The sequence below is a fragment of the Aotus nancymaae genome, unplaced genomic scaffold, assembly GCF_030222135.1.
Source record: "Aotus nancymaae isolate 86718 unplaced genomic scaffold, 86718_ANA_hifiasm-v0.15.2.pri h1tg000062l, whole genome shotgun sequence".
Taxonomy (NCBI): Eukaryota; Metazoa; Chordata; class Mammalia; order Primates; family Aotidae; genus Aotus; species Aotus nancymaae.
This window is the reverse complement of record NW_026988476.1, coordinates 8,161,458-8,182,638: the sequence shown is the minus strand read 5'-3', so window position 1 is coordinate 8,182,638 and position 21,181 is coordinate 8,161,458. Positions and strand designations below refer to the sequence as shown.

Sequence of the window (21,181 nt, the reverse complement as noted above, 5' to 3'; positions counted from 1 at the left end):
ACTTGTCATTTCACTGAAGGAAGATTCTGGGGATTTACATTGTTCTTTCTTTAGTTCCTTCAAACCTAGAACGTTATTTTATGTTATGCATTTGCTCTGTATTATATAATAATATTGATGTTCCACCAAAGTATAAAGCATATTTACTGAGAGCAATCAACGTTTAGCAGGATTTCAGGGTTTTAGTGCATTTAGGTTATAAAATTGGCAAGACATAACTCTGCTATAGGGATCACTTGGGTAAAAAATACACAAAACATTATTTTCTCCATAAGTCACTTTAAAAAGCTAACAGAGACTTCTCACTTGTACCTACTCATTGACAGTGTTAATTTATGCTAATAATAATATAATCTAAGATGGTTTTTACCTTCATGGCAGCATTAATATCCTGCATTGCAGCAAAATTGTTACCCATCTGAAGACAGACCACAGCTCTTCCTTCATAGGCTAAGTAGTTCTTTGGATCAATATCCATGGCAATGGTAAAGTGATTCCAAGCTTTCTGGAATTTTCCTTGGATCTAGAATAATTTTCCAATTACACAAAGTAGAAAATAGCCCATAACATGACAAATGTTTATGATTCTGACTAAATCAAATAAAACCTTTAGTAAGGGTATATTGTGCTGTGCTAAATCTAAGTTATTTGAAACCAGAAAATAGGCATACTGAATGCATACTATGGCTGCATTCAGTTGACTCATTACTTCTGAGTATTTATGAAGAAATTTTAATTAATTACTTCAGAGTCCTCTCCTATACCAATCCTGGACAACATAAAATCATGGCTACCACATGAAAGGCCAATGGTGTTGACCAATACCAAAAAATTCACATTAAGCTCCACACACACAGGAAGGGATTGTATTTATTTCCTTGCCACTGAATCTCCAGTTATAGATAATATATACATAATATACATAATAAAAGAAATATGTATTGAATAATAAATGAATAAACTAATGGTATAAAACATATTCTGATAAATCATGCCAGCATCTGGAGCTTTAGGATCACTATACACATTCCATGGAAAATACATGTAAATTTACCAAGCTTCTGTTTATACCAACTGGAAAAGAAAGAAAAGATCAGGAGAGGGCCATTGTTAATAGAACAATGTCAGAGTGCTTCCTAGAGAAGACCAGCTGGCAACTAAATGCCTCCACAAGAAGGCAGTGAGTTAATAAATTCAGTAGAGTCTGGAGTCTGTCTTTTTTTCCCAATGGGCTCAAACATCCATCTTGCCAGAATCTCAGAAGCTGACTCACTTTAACCAAGCTGAGCCTAGGGACTCTCACATAAAAGTAAAAAAAAATACAACTGTTAAGGGAACAAGACCCTGTCTCCTGACCATCAAATCTTCTCTCTCTGGGTAAACCATTTGTAAAGTCACACTGTCAACACACACTCATTTAACAAACAAGGAATCAGGCAAATTGAGATTAGATTATTAGACTATTAAATAGCAAACTGCCTCACAGTAAGAAATCTGTCATCTGCTCCAGACCACATCTGTTGTGCTCACTTCTGTATTTCTAGTGCTAGGCAAATAGTAAGGGAATCTGTAAGTATTTGTTGAATAAACTGTTGCTCTTTACCCACACAGAACTCAGATGGGTATAACTCTCCTTTTGCAGTCCTCCTTCCTGACTCAATTCTTTACACTGCTGTGTTTTTTCCATTTTTTTTCCAGTTGCTATATACCCAGTGGGATATTCAGAAAATGTAAATTTGTTGTCACGTCTCCTATTAATGCTATTCACATTTTTAACTGGACCATAAGGTCTTCAACTCCAGCCTCATCTCATACCCTGCTCCCTTTGCCCATAACATTCCATCCACTTTGGCCCTCTTTTTTACAAGACTTTCTGATGGGCAGATTCCACTCTATGGAACACTGTATCCCAGCCACAGCCCCTACTTCCACACCTCAACATTGTTAATTTCTCTAAAAGCTTCTCTCACTTCTCAAACAAAGAGAGGTGACAAGTTATTTTGTGACAAGTTATACTAAAACTCATCCTTTTCCTTTTTTGCACTTATCATGATTATAATCAATTATTCATACGATTAACTGTTTGATGCCTATCTCTCCACTGGGTAGTAAACTCTGCAAGAAGAAGGAAGTATATTTTGTTCATTGCTATATCCTCAGGCCTAGAGTAGTTTCCATTCTATATTTAGTGCTCAGTTAATGTCTGCTGAATGCAACGAATGATGATGATGTTAACATATTTCACTGGATTGCGTTCAGCTCTAGCTGCCTTGGAAATCACTCTCTTTAAGTGGACTTTGCAAATTTCTACTGTGATCCAATAATGGCTAATTTTCTTCCCTTTAGCTTTCCACTAATGCAATAGGACAAAACCTGTGGAGCCTAGGTATACAAGCTAGTAAAATAAATGTTACTCAGGTTCTTAAAGATGAACTGCATCAGGCAAATTTTAAAAGTTTTTTATAAGTGTAGGAGGAAGTAGGGAGGAGTGCAGACATAAAGGAAATGCAGGTTCGAAAGATTTTCATCTAACCAGCCTACCAGCTCCCCAAGCTGATCCAGATCCAGGCAGGCTCTCTATAACTAACTAAATCCCCTGCTTCCACTACTACTCTGGAACCCAAAAGTAAGGAAAAAGTAAATGTTCATAACCAAAGAAATAACACATACTCCCATTGCCAGGAAAGGGCCAAATATATTCTTGCTTCCTAAAGGATGCTTTTAATGCTCAAAATGTTGCTATATTACCTGTAAATTATAGCCCAAACTAATTCTGGCTTTTATGTATCCTGGATTAATATGCAGTGCTTTCAGAAAATCTTTCTGTGCTTTCTTGGTGGCTTCATCAAGACCATATTCCATGTAAGAATTTCCCCTTCCAACATAAGCATCCAGAAAACACGGGTTAATTTTAAGAGCCCAGGTAAAGAAATTGATGGCTTCTTCAAACTCATTAATTCTGTGAATAAAGAAAAATATTAATGCCTCTGGTAAACTGATGCATTCTGGTGACATATGCAATGTTTTCCTGTGTCTGGCTTTTCCATAAAGATTTGAATTGACTCATAAAAAAATCTGCATTTGTATTACCCATTGAAGGAGGTAAGCACTTCAGTCCATAGGACCTAAGGAAGTGTGACAGGTCTTTGAAGATTTTGGTAAAGGAAAGATGGCAAGAAAGAGTCATTTTCATAGCAGAATGTGATGGGATAATATTCTGGATTTATTTCAAGTTATTAAAGTTCATATGGCATTTCTAAATATGTTTTTAACAGGTGTCAGTTACCAGTAAAGAGAAACATATGATACAATTGATGAAATCTACTTTTAAAATCAGATTAAAATAAACTTATTTCTATGTATTTAATATTTCCTTATACAATGAAAACAGCCAGATTTTCATCACATGGAAGTCCTTACTTCAGGTCTCCTATAAAGGCAGGCCATTTCACTGTAGACACCAGGAGAGGAGGGGAGAGAAAGAAGTAAAATGCATTTTATTTATCAAATTTGTGAATGTATGTGGCTAAATGATAACTCTGTCTCTCTATCCTCCCTAATTACTCTCTTGTGGTGGAGGTTAAGGCTGTTAAAGGCATCAAATATTTGTTGATGGGCATATAAAATCACTTCTCCATTTCATATGTATATCTAATAATAATATTTAGTTTCAATTAACATGGAGAGAGTTTAGGATTTTAAAAAATAGAATGATGAAACTAGCACTGTTTACTTACCAGGTACCGTGGTAAATACTTAACAAATGCTATTTCCTTTAATCCTTCCAACAACTCTGTAAGGTAGTCATAATTATCTACATTTTACAGATGAAAAGAAAATCATGGCTCATGTCATGTAAGTTGTGAATTACAGAATGGCAGTGATTGAAGCTATTTTTCTGAACCCATCAAGTTATCAGCACTGTTTAATGAGCATCTAGTCTGTTCAGACCAAGTAAATAATCATTAAATCTTAAAGCTGAAAAGAAATCTTGAAAGATATCTAGCAAGCTCCTCAAAGCTGACAGTGACTAAGATCAAGCCCAGGGAGGTGAAAGTGCTGAAAATCAGAGGCTCCCCAGCCTCTTGCACCAACAGACCAGGAAAAAAAAATAAGTAGATACCACTGTAGAAACATTAATTTCATATCTCTGAATATGTGTCTGTCACAGTGTTCTACAGGTTGAAGCCCTTATTAAGTACCTGCATGGCAGTTAGCCAATGGGAAAATGTGGCAGAATATCTACATTCTGTCAGGATACACATTCATTGAGATACTAATTATTAAGCATCAGTTACCACAAGTGTCAAAGTATGTTAAATGAGTTTTTCTAAAATAAAATGTGTTCATATAAATCTAGAGCACTGTGATCACTTACTGGAGGTGCATGATTCTACTTACAGTGTTCTGTGAACAAGCGATCATGTGCTGAGCTTGTTCACTAGGCCGCAGACACAAAGGCCCACTGCATTTTCCAAATTAATCACATACGTGACCAGATGTGCTCTACTGAGTTGTACAAATAAATCGCAAATCCCTCCTCAAACTAAAGAATTTGGCTTGAAGAGTTAAGGACTCAAAAATATTTTATGCCCCAATATTTAAGAATAGTAAAATAAATGTGCTGAAGTAAAAAGTAGATAGGATATATAACTCTGAGTAATCTCCCTCTATGATATCATTTTTTGAAACATGAAGGTGGTGTTCTCAGTTCTAAAAATTAACTCTACCATAAACACTCATGGGGACTAAATTGGGCAACAAGTAGGATATTCGAGCCTAAGGAATGTTGTCTCCTAGCAACCACAAGAGTGAGAACCAGAGATATACAAAGGATACTTCAAAAGTCTGCAACCCCGTGAGATCAAAGATTAAAGCCTAAAAATTTAAAATTTTATCTCTTTAAATAATTTTTCCATATGAGAAAATGTTTACTCTCCCTACTGTAAGATACACCAGGAATGAATATCTATAGTTAGAATCTATGCACCTCTGGTATAAGGATATTATAGTTCACCCTGAAAAGCAAAAAAAATATTTTTCCTGAAATAAACATAACCAATAACTAAGCACTCCTTATTGTTAAATTCAGCAAAACTTAGAACTCAAAACACGTGGCATTGGGACTCTGAGCTTTCACAGGTTTAGAGTTTGATTTAAATTCTACTTTTATTAAAGGACAATAGAGATTCTAGTCGGGTGATGAAAGTTGGTTATTTGGAATTGCAAAGCAGTAACAGCTTAGAGGAGGCTCTCCCGTATATACCCAGCGATTACATTTCATAAAGGAGATTGTGAAATGACACATGGAGAAATTTACTGGCTCTAATGGTTGCTAAACATAGGAGTGAGATAGAGAGGAGTTTTGGAGTCTGTTTTTAGTTTTAACAGAATGCAACGACCTCAGACATTTTTGGTCTGCACCCACTCACCAAAACAAACACATCAGTCATCGTTATCCCATCTCTTCTTAAGAATGACAATTTCTTAAAGAGATAGATTGTACAAAGGTTGCTGGATTAAAATAGACAATGAAATGGTATGACCGTGTTTCACTGTCTGTACGAAATGAAAGGTCTGAGACCAGTTTAGGCCTTTTAACACAAAGATACTTTTCAGAACTTCCAGTTATGGTATTACTCTGCTCATAAAATTTTTTTAAAAAGCAGAAGTAACTCTCATAGGAAAATGTAGCTATACTATACATGTCCTCAAAGAGAAAAGGATATCAATTTCCTAAATAATTGAAACTATGTTTTATTCTCTAAACTGGATATTTATGCAGCCTAGTCTACATAATTTGGAACTATTCTAATTTAATCCTCCAAATTTACTGGAATTATTTGTTTCTTAGGGGCAAAAAAGCTGTAAACTATTATTTAACCAAATATATTTTATCGCATATTAAAATCCTCACAGGCTGAATCTCCATAATTTTAAAAGCAAAATTACCAAAAGTTAATTTTATGATGTCAAATATATATTTAGAAACATAAACATTATGGCTAGCAAAGTCTATATACTAGAATATTATTTCAGAGTACATTTCAAGCTGATTATCTTCTATATTTTAACCTTATATAAGTGTTCTCATCTCTTCTTCTATAACTTATTTTTATAATAAACCCAGGAAGAAGTAATAATGCTTTAAGTATTGTGTTTTTTGTAGCTATTTGCTGGTGTTGTTTTACTTAGTTTTAGATTTAGTTATGTTTTAAAATGCAAAATTTTCCTAAAAATGCATAATATTTTAAAATCACCCTTTCTTCCAGGAAAGAGACTTCTTAAAAGTTAGTCTTACTTTATAAACAAAATTGTTATTATTTTATGCTTAGATATTTCAAGCTATGCATAATTGCATTCTGTATATTGCCATGATCTGTTCCCAGCGTCTAAGCTTGGATCAGATGGACTCTCTCCAATGCCACCATGGAAGCATTTGCCTGCTAATTTGCATAAAACAGTCTATTAGAAGGCAGAAGGGTGCTGATGAACACTAAGTGTGGTCCTCGCGTCTACACAGAGAACTCTTGTGTCCCTCCCCATTTTTGTAGTCTGTCACATTCACAATTTCTCCCAGTTTCTTCCATTCTCTCCTGGCTTGTTTATGGGATGATAATTAGATAAGCCCGATGCTCCCACTTGCTTCTACTTTGACATCAGTTGCACTTCATACCTGTGATGGCACATGGCAGTGGCGTGATAAAGGCTCCCATTAGTCTGGCTTATCAGTGCAGCTTGTTTAAAATCCTGAAATAATTTTATAAGCTTTTGTTAATTTTTTAACATTATCTTACATGCTATCTTGAACTTCCTTCTAACTATAATTCCACAATGACATAAGCATTAAGATATACATCTTCCTAAAGCTTTATATTTTCCTTGTAGTATTACATCAAATAAGAACAGATGAAACAAAGGAAACCCATTATTGTAGACTCACTCAGAATCTTGTACTACTGGTCTCTACTTCAAGAATGGGGATTTTTCCTATGGTTTTACTCTGCTACGGGTAATGAGGTATCTCATTGACTTTCTTTCCATTGTTTATTCCAGTGAACTCCTCTAAAGACTTCCCTATCTAGACAGAAAAGGAATGCACCTGGAGAGAACCTTTGACGTTATATGACTATAGAACAAACAGGCATCCAGGCTGGAGAAAGGGCATAATCAGGCCTTCTGTGTGGATGAGCTGGGGCTGCTCCTACGTTTGGAATCCACACTTCTGGCGAGAAGTCAACTCTTTTGTCAAGGATCTATAAGCTCTCCTGAGAGGGAGAAATGGAAACTCTAATCCCCAGATCTGAAGTTAGAGAAGTCAGCTGGGAAGGATCCCAGTGGCCCGTAGGAAGAGGCTGTTTAAAAGCACTGGAAGTGCTAATTCCACAAGAGATCCTGCCAGGGTAGCCCAGAGCTCTTTCCTCTCTCAGGGCCTAGACACAGCGTCTAAAGCTTAGGGCTTTCCAGAGTCCTGCAGAAATATTTGACGCCTAAAGTAAAATAAGAACACTGCTAACTTTAAGGAAATATTTAAATATATAACTGTAAAACAAAATATTATATCATGTCAACTGCATGATATTTACATATGTATTAATATATGAGAGTTAGATTGATTTTAATGATTTCTATACTATAGGAAGAGCTACTGAGTTCTGAATCTATGAAGGAATTAAAATAGCCCTGCTTTTTACCCAGAGGACTGGTTCAGCTGGAATCTTCATGGACAGTATTGGTTATGATCTCAATTGACGAAGCAGAACAGTGGGGAATATTACACTCTCCTCTGGATTGGCAAAAGGAAATCCCTCCAGACTTCCTTCCTGGAAGCCAGACATTAGAACTCTGCAGTCCCAAAGAACACGACCCAGCCAGAAAGGAGCTAATCATAACCTATACTCCCTCTCCCTCCCCCTCCTCCTCCTTTCCAAAAACCCTCCCTGGCTATGTCAGAGGGAAGAGGCTGACTGTCTTAGAAGGTAAGATAAATTTTCTGCCATTATTGGAGGTGGAAGAGGAGTGGTAAGGTTAATCTGAGCCCTCGGAGATCCTGTTGGAGGAGGCGGTGTTAGTCATAGACCAATCTGTAGATGTGGATGTACCACATTGATTCAAGTAGCATATTTGATACCAAATGGAACTATTTGGAAAAAAAATTTTTTTTTTTTTTTTGAGACGGAGTTTCGCTCTTGTTACCCAGGCTGGAGTGCAATGGCGCGATCTCGGCTCACCACAACCTCCGCCTCCTGGGTTCAAGCAAGCCTTCTGCCTCAGCCTCCCGAGTAGCTGGGACTACAGGCGCGCGCCACCATGCCCAGCTAATTTTTTTATATTTTTAGTGGAGACGGGGTTTCACCTTGTTGACCAGGGTGGTCTGGATCTCTTGACCTTGTGATCCACCCACCTCGGCCTCCCAAAGTGCTGGGATTATAGGCGTGAGCCACCGTGCCCAGCCCTGGAAGAATTTTTTAAATTACTGTCTAATCAAATATAATTTAATAAAAATGCTTCCAGACATCTCTTTAGGAGGATTTTTTTTTTTTTTTTGCTAAAATTAAAGCAAACTTACAAATGTAAGTGAACTTTATTACAAACATTTCCATTACTTTTGGAAGTTTCAACAATGACCATGTAACTTAAAAGGCTGAAACAAATTTAGTTTTGTAATCAGATGAAACTTACAAAAGTCAACTTGACTCTATATACATAATCATTATTATACAACATGGTAATTAGGCATTAATTATCAACAACAGACATAAAAGGTGACTTTAGCATTACTTAGAATAAAGTTAGCCACTGTTATTTAATACTATAATTTTTCTCTTCTGCATTAATTCTCTCTCTAATATAAGGATGATAAAAAACAAACCACACAGTCACTCATGTGTGCCACACAGAATAGAATTTAGCTAATTTAGCTGTCTCACTCTACCACTTCACATGTCTCCCTTTCTCCCAACAGCTCTATATACCAGGGGTTGGGGGCCCCTGGTATATGAGATGTAGATCTACATCTCAATCTCAGTCTACATCTCACTCACAGCAGGAGGTGAGCCACAGGTAAGCATTACTGCCTGAGCTCTGCCTCCTGTCAGATCAGCAGCAGCACTGGATTCTCATATGAGGGCAAATCCTATTTTGAACTGTGCATGCAGTTGCATGCTAGGTTGCATGCTCCTTATGAGAATCTAACGAATGCCCCATGATCTGAGGTGGAACACTTTCATCCCTAAACCATCACCCCACTGCCCCACCACCTGCATCCCCTGAAAAAAAATTATCTTCCATGAAACTGGTCTCTGGTGCCAAAAAAGTTGGGGACCACTGCCATATACTTATGACAACTTGTTTATTTGTCTTAGTCTCTATTTCACTTCCCTTAAGCATTTGCTCCTTGGCTACCCATTTATATTTAAGTTTGAGACATTTAGACCCAGAATGGCAGTTCTGGGTGCCTGAACATCTGTTCTCTACTATCTTTAACCTTGTAGCATTATACCTTTTTTATTCTTTTACTACTATCTTGGTAGGTTTTCAAGAGGAAAGCAAATGTTCTTAATCCATTACCTTCTGATTAACTTAGGCATTCACTTCACAAACAATTCCAGTCCAAATGCTTCCTGAACAGAGTGTTCCTATGAAGGGCATACAGCTCTCAACTAACTAATGTTTTCTGCACTCAGGCTACTCAGCTTCTCCGTTAATCAATCTTTCCCACTAAAACTGTTGTTTTTCCTGGGTAGCTTTAAAGATTCTGCTTTCTCTTGGTTTTTCATGCAAACCTCTAATTAGTCAGTCTTATATCTTTCATTGCTTCTTCTTCTGTCCTACTTTTTTTTGTTTTAATTAATTTTTTAACTTCACATAGAGAAAAATTGAATTTTTTGCTTTCAATTTGTGTTTCCGTGGCATATCTTTTTCCAGCTTCTTGTTGTTACCTATCTATATCACTATATTTAAAATGTTTCTGGTTGCCAAAATATAGTTGGAACTTCCACAAAATTCCAATCAGGCAATTTCATGATTTTCATTGTTGTATTTTGACTATTTCCATTTAATATAACTACCAGAGTGGTTGCATTTAGGTCTACTATTTTATCATTTCTTTTCTGCTGGTTTCCTTCATTTCTGTTCCTCTGCTTCCCCTTCCTAGACTTATTTAATATTTTTTTAATAGTCCATTTTAGTTTATCTTCTTTCTTTTTGACTGAAAATGTCACATCTCAGCAGAAACCTAAATGAAATGAGGGCATGAATCATGCACAGATCAGGAGGAAGAGTGCTGCATGTATGGGGACTCGCTCGTGTAAAGGTCCTGGGCAGCAAAGGAACCAAGCATTTCCAAGGAATAGCAAAAGGGCAGGGTGGCATGACTAGAGGAGAGAAGAGAATGTTTGACAATGAGATCAGAGGTGAACAGCAGTCAGATCAAGTAAGGTCTTGCTGGGTCACAGTCAAGAGTTCAGATTTTATTCTAAATGTGATGGGAAGCCATTAGAGGGTTTATAGTAAAGGAATAACTTGATATGCTTTATATTTTTAAGAGATTTCTCTGGCATCTGTTTAGAGAATAGCATGTAGTAGGGCAAGAGTGGAACCTTAACCCAGCTGGGAAGCTAATGCAGTAGTCCAGGAGACAGACGAGTCAGTTCTGAGACCTGAGTTCCGCTCTTGCCCCAGTACTTACTGGTTGAAAGGAAGATAGCAGTGGCCATTATGAGAAATGATTTAATTCAAAATATGCTTTAGAGGTAGAGCTGATTGGACATGCTAATCGGTCAGATGTGGAGTGTGAGGAAAGAGAGGGGACAAGAATGACTCTCCCTAGACCATCAGTTCCTCAAAGACTGGAACTCTGTCTCATTTATCTCCATATGTCAATGCCAGTGCCTTGCCTGGAAGAAGATAGAATTTGAAATCGAGTGAGATCCAAGTTCAGATCTTACCCCAGTACTTACTGGTGGAAAGACCTTATTTAATCTCTTTTGAATATCAGTTTCCTCCTCTGTAAGTTATAATTATAAATTGTGCAGTATTGTTGAGGACGTGGTGTGTAGCAATTGTGCAATAGTTGTTTAGTGGCTGTTTAGTACTAAATAAATCTGTATTCAGAGGAGAACATGGATCCTGCGTTTAATTCTCTAACAGCTGCAGTCCCTTTTTCCCTACCTCCATTATCTCACTCTCTTCATCTCAACACTGTTGCCCATCATTTTCTTGCCTATTGCAAACAGGGAGGTTCTTTACTTCCAACTACCTGAGGGCATACCTAGTGATATAGCTCAAAAATACTTTTAATATATCAAAAAGCTTAAAGGTCTTCAAACATTGAGATTACATTTATTCACAGTGCAAACTGCCTCAAAGGTAAATGATTATGTTGGACAGAATCTCAAAAAAATGACTCCAGAAATAGAAAAATAAACATCTTGGGAGGTGAAAAGGACAGGATACATTCCACTCCATCATGTTAGGTTGTAGCTCCTCAGAAACGAAGCAAAACTGTTATTATTTAATTATATATCTCAGGTTTCTATTTAATTTTTCCTTCTGTTTCTTAATCCCAGAGTTACAGACAATAAAAATAAAAAGCTAAAAATGAGAATGATGAATTTTGTTTAATTATTCTTTAATGAAATACATTTTAAACTACCTGTTTCTTTTTGATACAGTACATATACTTTCTTCTAGTATGATTCTAGAAGATTTCTTCTAGTATGATTCTGGTCACCACTAACTTAAAAGCCTGTTACCAGTAGTCCATTCTGAGCAACCACCTCCTGCCCTGTTTGAAACAGATTTATTTTGATATAGTTGTAAAGGGAAAAGAGGAAAATTATGAATGAGAAAGTTACCACTGAACAGCAGAGTTCACATTACAGGAATCATTTTATTTACTAAGTAACTTGAGTTTTGTCTGTACTTCCTTAAGAGAAGTGATGGTTTTGATCAAATTGGAAATTTTAAAAAATGTATTGGCTATTTATCTGTAATCAGAACAAAGCAAAAATATACATTTTTTTCTAAGAGTCTATCAGTCATTTCAAGTATTTTAATAGAATTCTTGCTAAAGTTGAGCTATCACTCATTGACAGTTGATGACAATAAAATCTTGTTCACTAGTTCTTAGAAGTTAATGTGCAAAATCAAGCGGGTTCTTTACACAACAGGAAGGCTTACCTCTAATGCAAAGCCATACTGGCCTAGTTCTATGTAGATGAGTCCACGATTAAGGAAGGTATTTAGTTTTACAGTTTCTGTGGCATCAAGAAGCAACACAATACCATAATCTGTTAATGCCTAAAAATAAAATAATCATTTGTAACATAGATTCAACTCTTTAGAGCCTTAATTCATTGGCTATGACAAATGTATTTATGTCTAAACTAGGACCCAATGGTTAGTTCTTCAATTTGTTTTATAATTTATGGCCAAAATAATCATATGCTAGATTTAAAGGGTACCCTTAGGTAAAAACTATCAGGGACACTGATACTTTTCAATATGCAGCGCACACTGTGCTTGCATTTCATGTTTTACCTGCGAGTCACCCTATGCATTTTCATTTAAAATTTAATTTCTGGCTGGGCGTGGTGACTCAGGCCTGTAATCCAGCACTTTGGGAGGCCAAGGCAGGCAGATCACCTGAGGTCAGGAGTTCAAGACCAGTCTGACTAACATGAAGAAACCCCATCTCTACTAAAAATACAAAATTAGCTGGGCGTGGTGGTGCATGCCTGTAATCCCAGCTACTCAGGAGGCTGAGGCAGGAGAATCGCTTGAACCTAGGAGGTGGAGATTGTGGTGAGCCAAGATTGTGCCATTGCACTGCAGCCTGGGCAACAAGAGTGAAACTCTGTCACAAAAAAAAAAAAAAAATTTAATTTCCTTTTAGTGTTGCACCGTTTTCCTTGTCGAAATCTAAGCTCTATGAGGTCAGAGCTTATCCATTTTGTTCACTGTTTTAAGCCCAGTAATAAGAATCAAGCCTGCACATACCACATATTCAATAAATTTGTATAAAATGAAAAAAATCATAAAGGAATGAAAATAGATCTTAATAAAACTAACAAATAAGCACTTGTAGGAAAATTACCTCAAAATATTTTGATAAATATATTCTTTTTTTTATTTTTATTTTTTTTGAGATTGAGTCTCACTCTGTCACCAGGCGCCAGGCTGGAGTACAGTGGTGCGACCTCAGCTCACTGCAACCTCTGCCTCCCGGGTTCAAGCAATTCTCCTACCTCAGCCTCCCAAGTAGCTGGGATTACAGGCGTGCACCACCACACCCAGCTAATTTTTTTGTATTTTTAGTAGAGACAGGGTTTCACCATGTTGGCCAGGATGGTCTCGATCTCTTGACCTCGTGATCCACCCGCCTCGGCCTCCCAAAGTGGTGGGATTACAGGCGTGAGCCACTATGCCCAGCCAATACATTCATTTTTTTAAAGACACATAGTGTAATCTGACAATCAACTCAGACCCTTCTCTATTACCTTTATCTTTTTTGTTTTTTTACATTCACTGACTAAACAAGATTTTCCTGGTCTCTACTCTGTACCAGGTACTAGAAGCATCCTAAACTTGGGTTGAAGCTGAATCTCTTAAATCATTTTCTTACTGAACATTCTGTCCAAAAGAGCCACATAGTCTGATCAGAAAAGGGCTAAATCTTGTTATGCCTGTAGCATCTGCTAACTGAAAATGACAAAGAGCGTTTTATATTTACTCATTTGCCCTCTTCTGGTATTTCCTAATGTCGGGTGTTCAAATGTCTTTAAAAAAAATGTGCAATTAAAAATCCTATAGTTATGTTATGGCATAATTATAAATAAATATTGCCAGGACTATAAAAAATAATTAGTAATATTTGTCAAAAAAGAAAAAATAAACCTAGAATATTAGCCACAAATTGTATAACATTTTTCTTTTACTAAATCACATTACTTGAAACCAGTATGGTGCCTTAGAGAGCCACTAAGCAGCTGAATCTGCAACATAAGAGGAAATAAAAACTGGGAAATAAGATTTCATAAAGGTCAACGACGACAAGGGGTAGGGATGGGAGCGCACAGATTTTGATTAAGATGAGGGCCAGGGCCTTGGCCTATCCTGGATTTGTGCCATGCCTCTGTTATCATGACTAGCTTCTCAACTTGGGGAAAATTACTTCACACTAAGCCTTAGCTTTCTCATCTGCAAAATTGGGGTATTAATTCATCGTATTGTCGAAAGGATCTACTTTAAAATATTTTGCTTGTATGTCGGTGAAGCATTTAGCCCAGTTCCTGTCACACAATAAGCCCTAAATAAGTGATGACTGTTCACTATTTTTATTAATATCAAGTGTTAGAACCAGAATTCATCTTTGCTTAGTTTTTATGAAACTATATCTTGGGAGAATGCCTAAGTGCATTTTCTGCAGAAAGTTACTTGGTTTTTCTCAGGCTAGGGATGGCAGGAATGCTGAGAAACTGGTGGAGGGAGACAGACAGGGAGAGGGACACACTGCTTAATGACATCCAGTCCACATGCTGGAGGTCAGGCAGTTTTACAAAGCCATCTGAACACTGTTAACCCAGAAGCAAACAAATTTGTGGACACCAATACAGGTCACTAACTCCCTGTGTGTGACTTGGATGGGTTTTCTAACTTCTCCCTACTTCCATTTCCTCATCTGTAAAGTGAGCAGATTGAATGAAATGCTTCAGAGTCCTGGCAGCTCTGAAATCACCAATATTTTATTATTGCAATTCAGTTTTACTTGATTTAGGTGGTTTTACATTTTCTTTATTAACAGAGCATTGGCTTTTTCACATATCTGAGATAACAAAACAATGGGTGTTCCCTCCCCACCGCCCAGCCTGTTGTTTTCCTACTCAGGGTTACCTTTCTGGGAGGAATGGGGTTGGGGAGGGAATCCTCAAAGGCCCTTGTTGTCCAAGTCACTCTAATAAATGATCTTTCAGTCAGCTCCTAGCACCTTAACAATCCCCTTGTTAAAAATTATTCATTTATCAACATTTCTGGAGGAAATCTAATAATCTGGTTACCAGGAATTTTATATCCTTTTAGGTAGAGACAATGTTTCTCAACTTCCCTTCTAAAAGAGCTTGTACATTTCTAAATTTCTAAATGTTTTAAACCTATTTCACTGTCCAAGTTTCACAGACTGGGGAGTGTGTGGACACAGAACAGTGGGAATGTGACGTAGCCTTTTAAATGAATGCATCATGTACTATGGACGTGAGCAGAAATAAGGAGAGAGAGACAAGAAACAAAGAAAGAAGGGGACACGACGCTGAAAGACCACAGACCAACTGCTCCCAGTGAGGAATCCTCATTGAAAAGGCACAAAACCGACAAGAGGAGAGAAGAGAGTAGGTAAGATTAGAAAATATCAACAAGAGTTTGAATAGGTAGATGCTGGATCAAGACAAATGGGGGGAAAAAAAGAGGGTTGCAGCAACCCATAGGCCTTCAAACTATGGGTCAAACCTTGTCACTGGTCCCTGAAGTTGAAAACCATCACTCCATACTCCCTGCTACATGTGTGGTCTGAAGACCAAACGAAAAAATACCTACACAAACTGCTCTAGCTATTATTAAAATTTTGAAACAACATTGATAGTGATTGCTACTGCTTTAAAAAAATTCTGCATATGGTAGAAACATTTATTCAAATGATAATTATGTAATGCATTTAATTTATAAATGCTTTTAAATGCTTCTATAAGGATTATTAATTTTTCATTTTATTTCTTTCAGAAATTACGTAAGAAAATTTGGTGAGCACTAACAAAGAAATTAAATATCCTTTGAACTGGTTGTTTGGTTTCTCAAGTTTTATATGTGTGTATTTCCTAGGAATTCCTTCTGAAAATTCTAGCAGAAGTAATAAGAAAATACTTTATAAATGCCTTAAAAGAGTTTACAAATGCTTTAACGTATTGTTTATTAAATGTTTATTGATCAAAGTCAACAAGCTATTAAATGCGTGTTATTTATTAAACACTTTAAACACATTATTTACTAAAACAGTCATCTTACCATTTGAAGTTCTCTTATCTTGGTGTAACATAATGCTCTGTTATAAAATGCTATATAACTATTTTTGTCCATGTTGATAGCTATAGTTAAATCTGTAATTGCTAGCTTGTAAGTCTAAAAAGAAAAAAGTAATTACATGAGAAAGGAAAATCATAATGGACTGAAATTTAATAACAAAATAAATTATTGTTTCTATTAGAGTTTTTGAAACACACATTTAACCATTCTTTGTATCATCTGTGAAATTAAGACATTCAAGCCACTTAATTAACTTTCACAGAGTTAATTAAGAAAATCTCCTGGTAGAAATTACCATTATAGTTTCTCTTACCTGCAAACAAAATTAAATATATCAACAACTTTAATTTAGGCAAATATCTTGTTACCGATGTTGGTATATGGCAAGGAGAAAGTCATATTTCTCGATTAAAAAAAAAAAAAACCCACCCATATTCATCCAGCAAACCATTCACGAGAGCTTGCTTGCTTCTTTCACTCTATCATATCACATAATCATCATGTTTTCTACCCACGTACTCTTTTGCTTCCTCTTTGATTCTTCTCTGATACCTTATATCATCCATTTCTATAGATAGTAATTTTCATGGAATTAACACATAATGCAAGGTCTTACCTTTGCTTTAAGGTATTATTTGCAAAATATTTCATATAAAATAGCTACAAAGAAAGATCAGAAAAGAAAAGTAGAGGGAAATAAAGTATTCAGTGCAGTATCAGGTATCAATGGTGCTGCTCACACCTTTTAACCCAGTAATTTCTGTTTAAGAACCAATCATAAACCCAAGGAGCAATTTTGTTCTCAGTTGTATAACTATATTAAATAGTAAAATAGTAAAAATTTTAAAAACAACCAAAAAGTTCAACAATAAAGTAATTAAAAATAAATTATGGTGGAATATTATGCAGTCAGAAAAATGTTATCTTCAAAGATTAAGTGTAAAAAGCAGGGCACAACACAAGTTATATAAATAGCATGGTCCAAATTTTGGAAAATATATTGTGAGGAAAATAAAAGACTAAATACAAATATGCCAAATGCACTCAGAAATTATCACTGACAGTGAGATAATAATCCTTTATTCCCTTCTATATTTTTCCAAATTGTCTACAATATATACTACTTTAATAAAAATAAATAATAAATGTTATTTTAAATGTAAATGTCAAAAATAAATATCATTATTTTTTGAAAAAAGATATGAATTGGGAAAGTGTAAAGTTTTGTATCTAGTTCTGCCCTTCATATCACAGTGATTCCCTACCACAAAGAAAAAAAGGAAGTGAGTCCCCTGCCTAGCATAAGAGAATCTGTCCACCCTAAAATTTCAGTAAATCAGGCAGAAAATGGCCCTACCTTGTTGTAGTATTTCAGAACTCCTCTGTAGAGATAGGCACGCACACTGTCAGGATAAATTTTCATAGCCATGTTACAATTCAAGATTGCTTTGGAATACCTGCCTTTTAAACCATAGAATGCTACTCGGCTTAAATATGCCTATTCAAAGAGAGAAAGGGAAAGGAGGAATGGATGCTTTAGTAAAAGAGTACTTTGAACAAATCTATGCCTCCCAAGATGGTATTAAAGTATAGCCTTTTTTTCACTTTCTTTTATTAGAAAAAATAATTTCAAAGGACACAGAATAATTGAAGGAATGATAAATACCTATTACCTGGAGTTAATAACTATTAACATTTTTTTCCTGTACTATTCGAAAACAAGTTGTAGATATGGTAATACTTTACCATATGTCCTCCAGTATGCATCTCCCATGAAAAAAAAAGACATTCCCCTACATAACCATGCTGCCATTATATACCCAAGAGAATTTATAGAAATTTCCTAAAATCATCTAATATTTAGTCCAGATTCACATTTCATAGATTCCTAAAATCAAAATGCAATCAAGCTTCACCTACTGAATTTTGTATTGTCTGTATAGTCTATTAAAAGGCAGGAATCTATGTAACATCAATATAAAAAGTAAAATTAACAAGTATATATAATTTAAATTAATAGCCACATTAATATATTAATAATTTTACATCTGTCACATTCACATACACTTTTATATAAATATCATAATATCATTGATGGAAATAATACTTTTAGTTTAAGGAGAAATACAGCTATTTGGATTATCAAAATATAGTTAAGTGAAAAGTAGGTATAAGGAACTGATTGTTCCTAATTAATAACAATGGCATATACAAGATTTAATAGCTTTACCAAAGCTAACACTTTTCAACTCACTGAAAGCATCTGTTTAAATACCTGGTAATGTTTTGGATTGAGGGTAATTGCACAATTAAAATCCAGAATCGAGCTATCCTTGTGGAGTTTTGCTTTACAAAGCCCTCGTTGATAAAAGCTTTCCGCAAAATCTGGATTTGCTTTCACTGCTTTTGTAAAAGAATCAAAAGCCTACAGGAGCATATTGTCAAAATGCAAACCATTTAGTGATAGAATATATTGTTTTAAAATATTAATGAATTATAGTATATAATTATTGTTGAAAAGTTTCACTCTATTTTTGGATTATTTTAAACACATTTCTCCTAATGAACCTCATGAAACAAACAAAATTAATATTTAGAAACAAGTAGGGTTGATTATTATAATTAAAGGTCTCATTCCCAGACTAAGGGCTACATAATCCATGTTGTTAGATTTCAATAATTTGGGTGGTATAATTTTAATTATTCTTCAGATTTTGTTTCTTCAAAGAAATCACAACCAGCACATTTACTTTCCATTAGAATCCAGCAAATGCATCATTATAAAACTTCAGAACAACAGAATTCTAAAATGTTTTCCCACATTTTAAAGCAAAGCTGAGTTTGCTCTGGTTGTTGAAAAGGACTAAGAACATGTCAAAGATTTGTAATTTGTCTTATATTTACTGGCTTTTCTACATAGAACAACTAATCAAATGCACCTCCTTTTTTGGGTATGGCAATACCAGTTTAAAACACTGTCCACCCTGTGAATATAAGGATTAGAATGGTGTGTGTGTGTGTGTGTGTGTGTGTGTGTGTCTAGAGATGGAGTTGTGGAATATCCAACATTAGCCATTGGATATTATCAATTATTTTACATATTTGTCATATCAGTGACAATTCTGAAGTAAAGAATTGCATAAAATCACTACAGACTAGATAAATATTTAATAATTGAATCAACTGTTTTTCAGTGAATCTGGCCATCTTAACAACCAGCTTCAATCTGATTTGAATTGTTAAGTGATCAATAAGAAAAGCCAGAATGCTATAATCTTTTTCATTTATTCTACATTATGTTAAAGCACTCAAAGTATTTAAAATTTAATAAGTGAATTCATACTAATGTGATAAAATTATTTTACTGTAATAATTTCCTGCAGTTAGATTTATTGTTCTGGTGGGAAACACACACTAATCTTTAGAATATTGTTGACATGCAAGTATCAAATAAAACATGTTGGTTAGATAAAACAATGTCCTAGGTGCTGCAGGGTGCAGACAGACTATAATGAACCAAGCTTCATAAGCAGCTTTGGACCAGTTGCCCACTGTATAGGTGGCCTTCAGAAACAAAACAGCATAGAAGCAACCAGTCTCTAAAATCACAAACAATCTATACTCCTAAAGACATGAAATACCATTTGTAAATTGCCTTCTTCCATGTAACAAAGACCCAAATTATACAGACAGTCTGCTGAAATTGCTGTGGCATTTGGTCCTTTATCGGAATGAGAAATGACATCCAACGCCTTCTTAAGCGTTCTCACAGCTTCCTATAATGATAAAAAAAAAAAAAAAAAGGGTGGGGAGAAGGCAGGAAATGTTTCTTTCCACTATTTATTTAACATTACAGCCTTAAATATTAAAAAAGGACAGAGCACACACCTCTACTCTTACTTTATGTGGGTCACACAGACCTGGTGAAGTTACAGTTCTCATCGGTACACTACAAGAAGAGAACCCAGTTCAGGAGTCTGACCCTCACAAGTCCCCCTAGGAGCCTTTTCTACAAGCCAGTAGTTAAGCAGGTTTATGGACATGGATTTTTGGAACTAAAATTTCTAAATTCTAAAGGCTACAGTCAGGCTTAAGTCAGACTTAAATTTATGAACTAGTTTATTGCCAATTTCCTAATAATTTTTCTGAGTGGAATACTGGGAAGCTACTAAGTAGTAAAAGATCTCCACTGATAATATCTGACATAATTTTAATCAATTTTTATTGTGTCCTACTGTCCTCCTAATAGGGTTTTATTGGAACCAAAAAAATAAACTGCCTCCAAAACTCACCCATTTAGTTTATTTAATCAAAATAGACAAAAGTCTCATTAATGAAAAAGTTCAATTTTCCAGATAGAAATGCCATTTAATACTTAACCACTCATTGTATATCTTTATACAGAAAGACAAATATTTGTTACTGATTATCCCATCTTCTTAATTGTATTAAATTGCTAAAGAAACAATGAGGTTTCACTTGGATATGCTAAGTGTCTTTATGGCTCCCATTGAGCGTTAGTTGTACACGTTGGCAAGCCACCCAGCATCCCTCCTTCTTCATTCATTTTCACCTTTTTCTCTCCTGTCTGAATTGTTTCCTTTCTCCATTTTTGCAGAGCTAACTCCTCAAAAGCTGTCCTTGACCCCATCTCCTGCTGCCCCATCTCTGCAGCCTGTTACTTCCTTCCTTATTTGGATTTCTGTCCCTTCACTGACTCCTTGGCCATAAAGACTTGTCTACTCAAGCCTTCCATCCCATTTAAATTAAAATGAACACATCTTTACTTCCTTCTACTTCCTCCATCTCTCTCTTTTTCACTAGTGTATGGTGTCATCTGAGTGTGATCTTTAGGGGCTTGCAGATAAGGCATCTTTACAGCCTGCAGAAAGTACTGTGGCTGCTGTATGGATAATAGCTTGGAAGAGTATAACAACGCAGCTGTATAAATCAAGAAAAATTTTTTTAATTATATGTTCCAGACAAGGATAATAACCACAGAAGTAAAGAAAGAAAGTGGATTTGAGAAATATCTAGAAAGTAGAACCAAGAGAACATGACGATTTGTTGGGTGGAAGAGGGGAGCTGATGGTGACATCAGGTATCC

At 35.6% G+C, this 21,181-nt stretch overlaps 1 protein-coding gene across 1 annotated transcript in view; it reads right to left on the bottom strand.

Moving 5' to 3' along the window:
* Positions 1-21,181, bottom strand: part of TTC6 (tetratricopeptide repeat domain 6) — a 226,700-nt gene that overhangs the window by 15,576 nt on the left and 189,943 nt on the right. Inside the window, exons 23-30 of the mRNA XM_064365726.1 lie at positions 19,716-19,850; positions 18,350-18,499; positions 17,432-17,572; positions 16,057-16,170; positions 12,184-12,303; positions 6,677-6,750; positions 2,749-2,959; positions 371-523 (exon numbers count right to left, since the gene is read on the bottom strand). Of these exons, the coding sequence (XP_064221796.1) occupies positions 371-523; positions 2,749-2,959; positions 6,677-6,750; positions 12,184-12,303; positions 16,057-16,170; positions 17,432-17,572; positions 18,350-18,499; positions 19,716-19,850 (1,098 nt within the window). The remainder of the gene's footprint in view (positions 1-370; positions 524-2,748; positions 2,960-6,676; positions 6,751-12,183; positions 12,304-16,056; positions 16,171-17,431; positions 17,573-18,349; positions 18,500-19,715; positions 19,851-21,181) is intronic.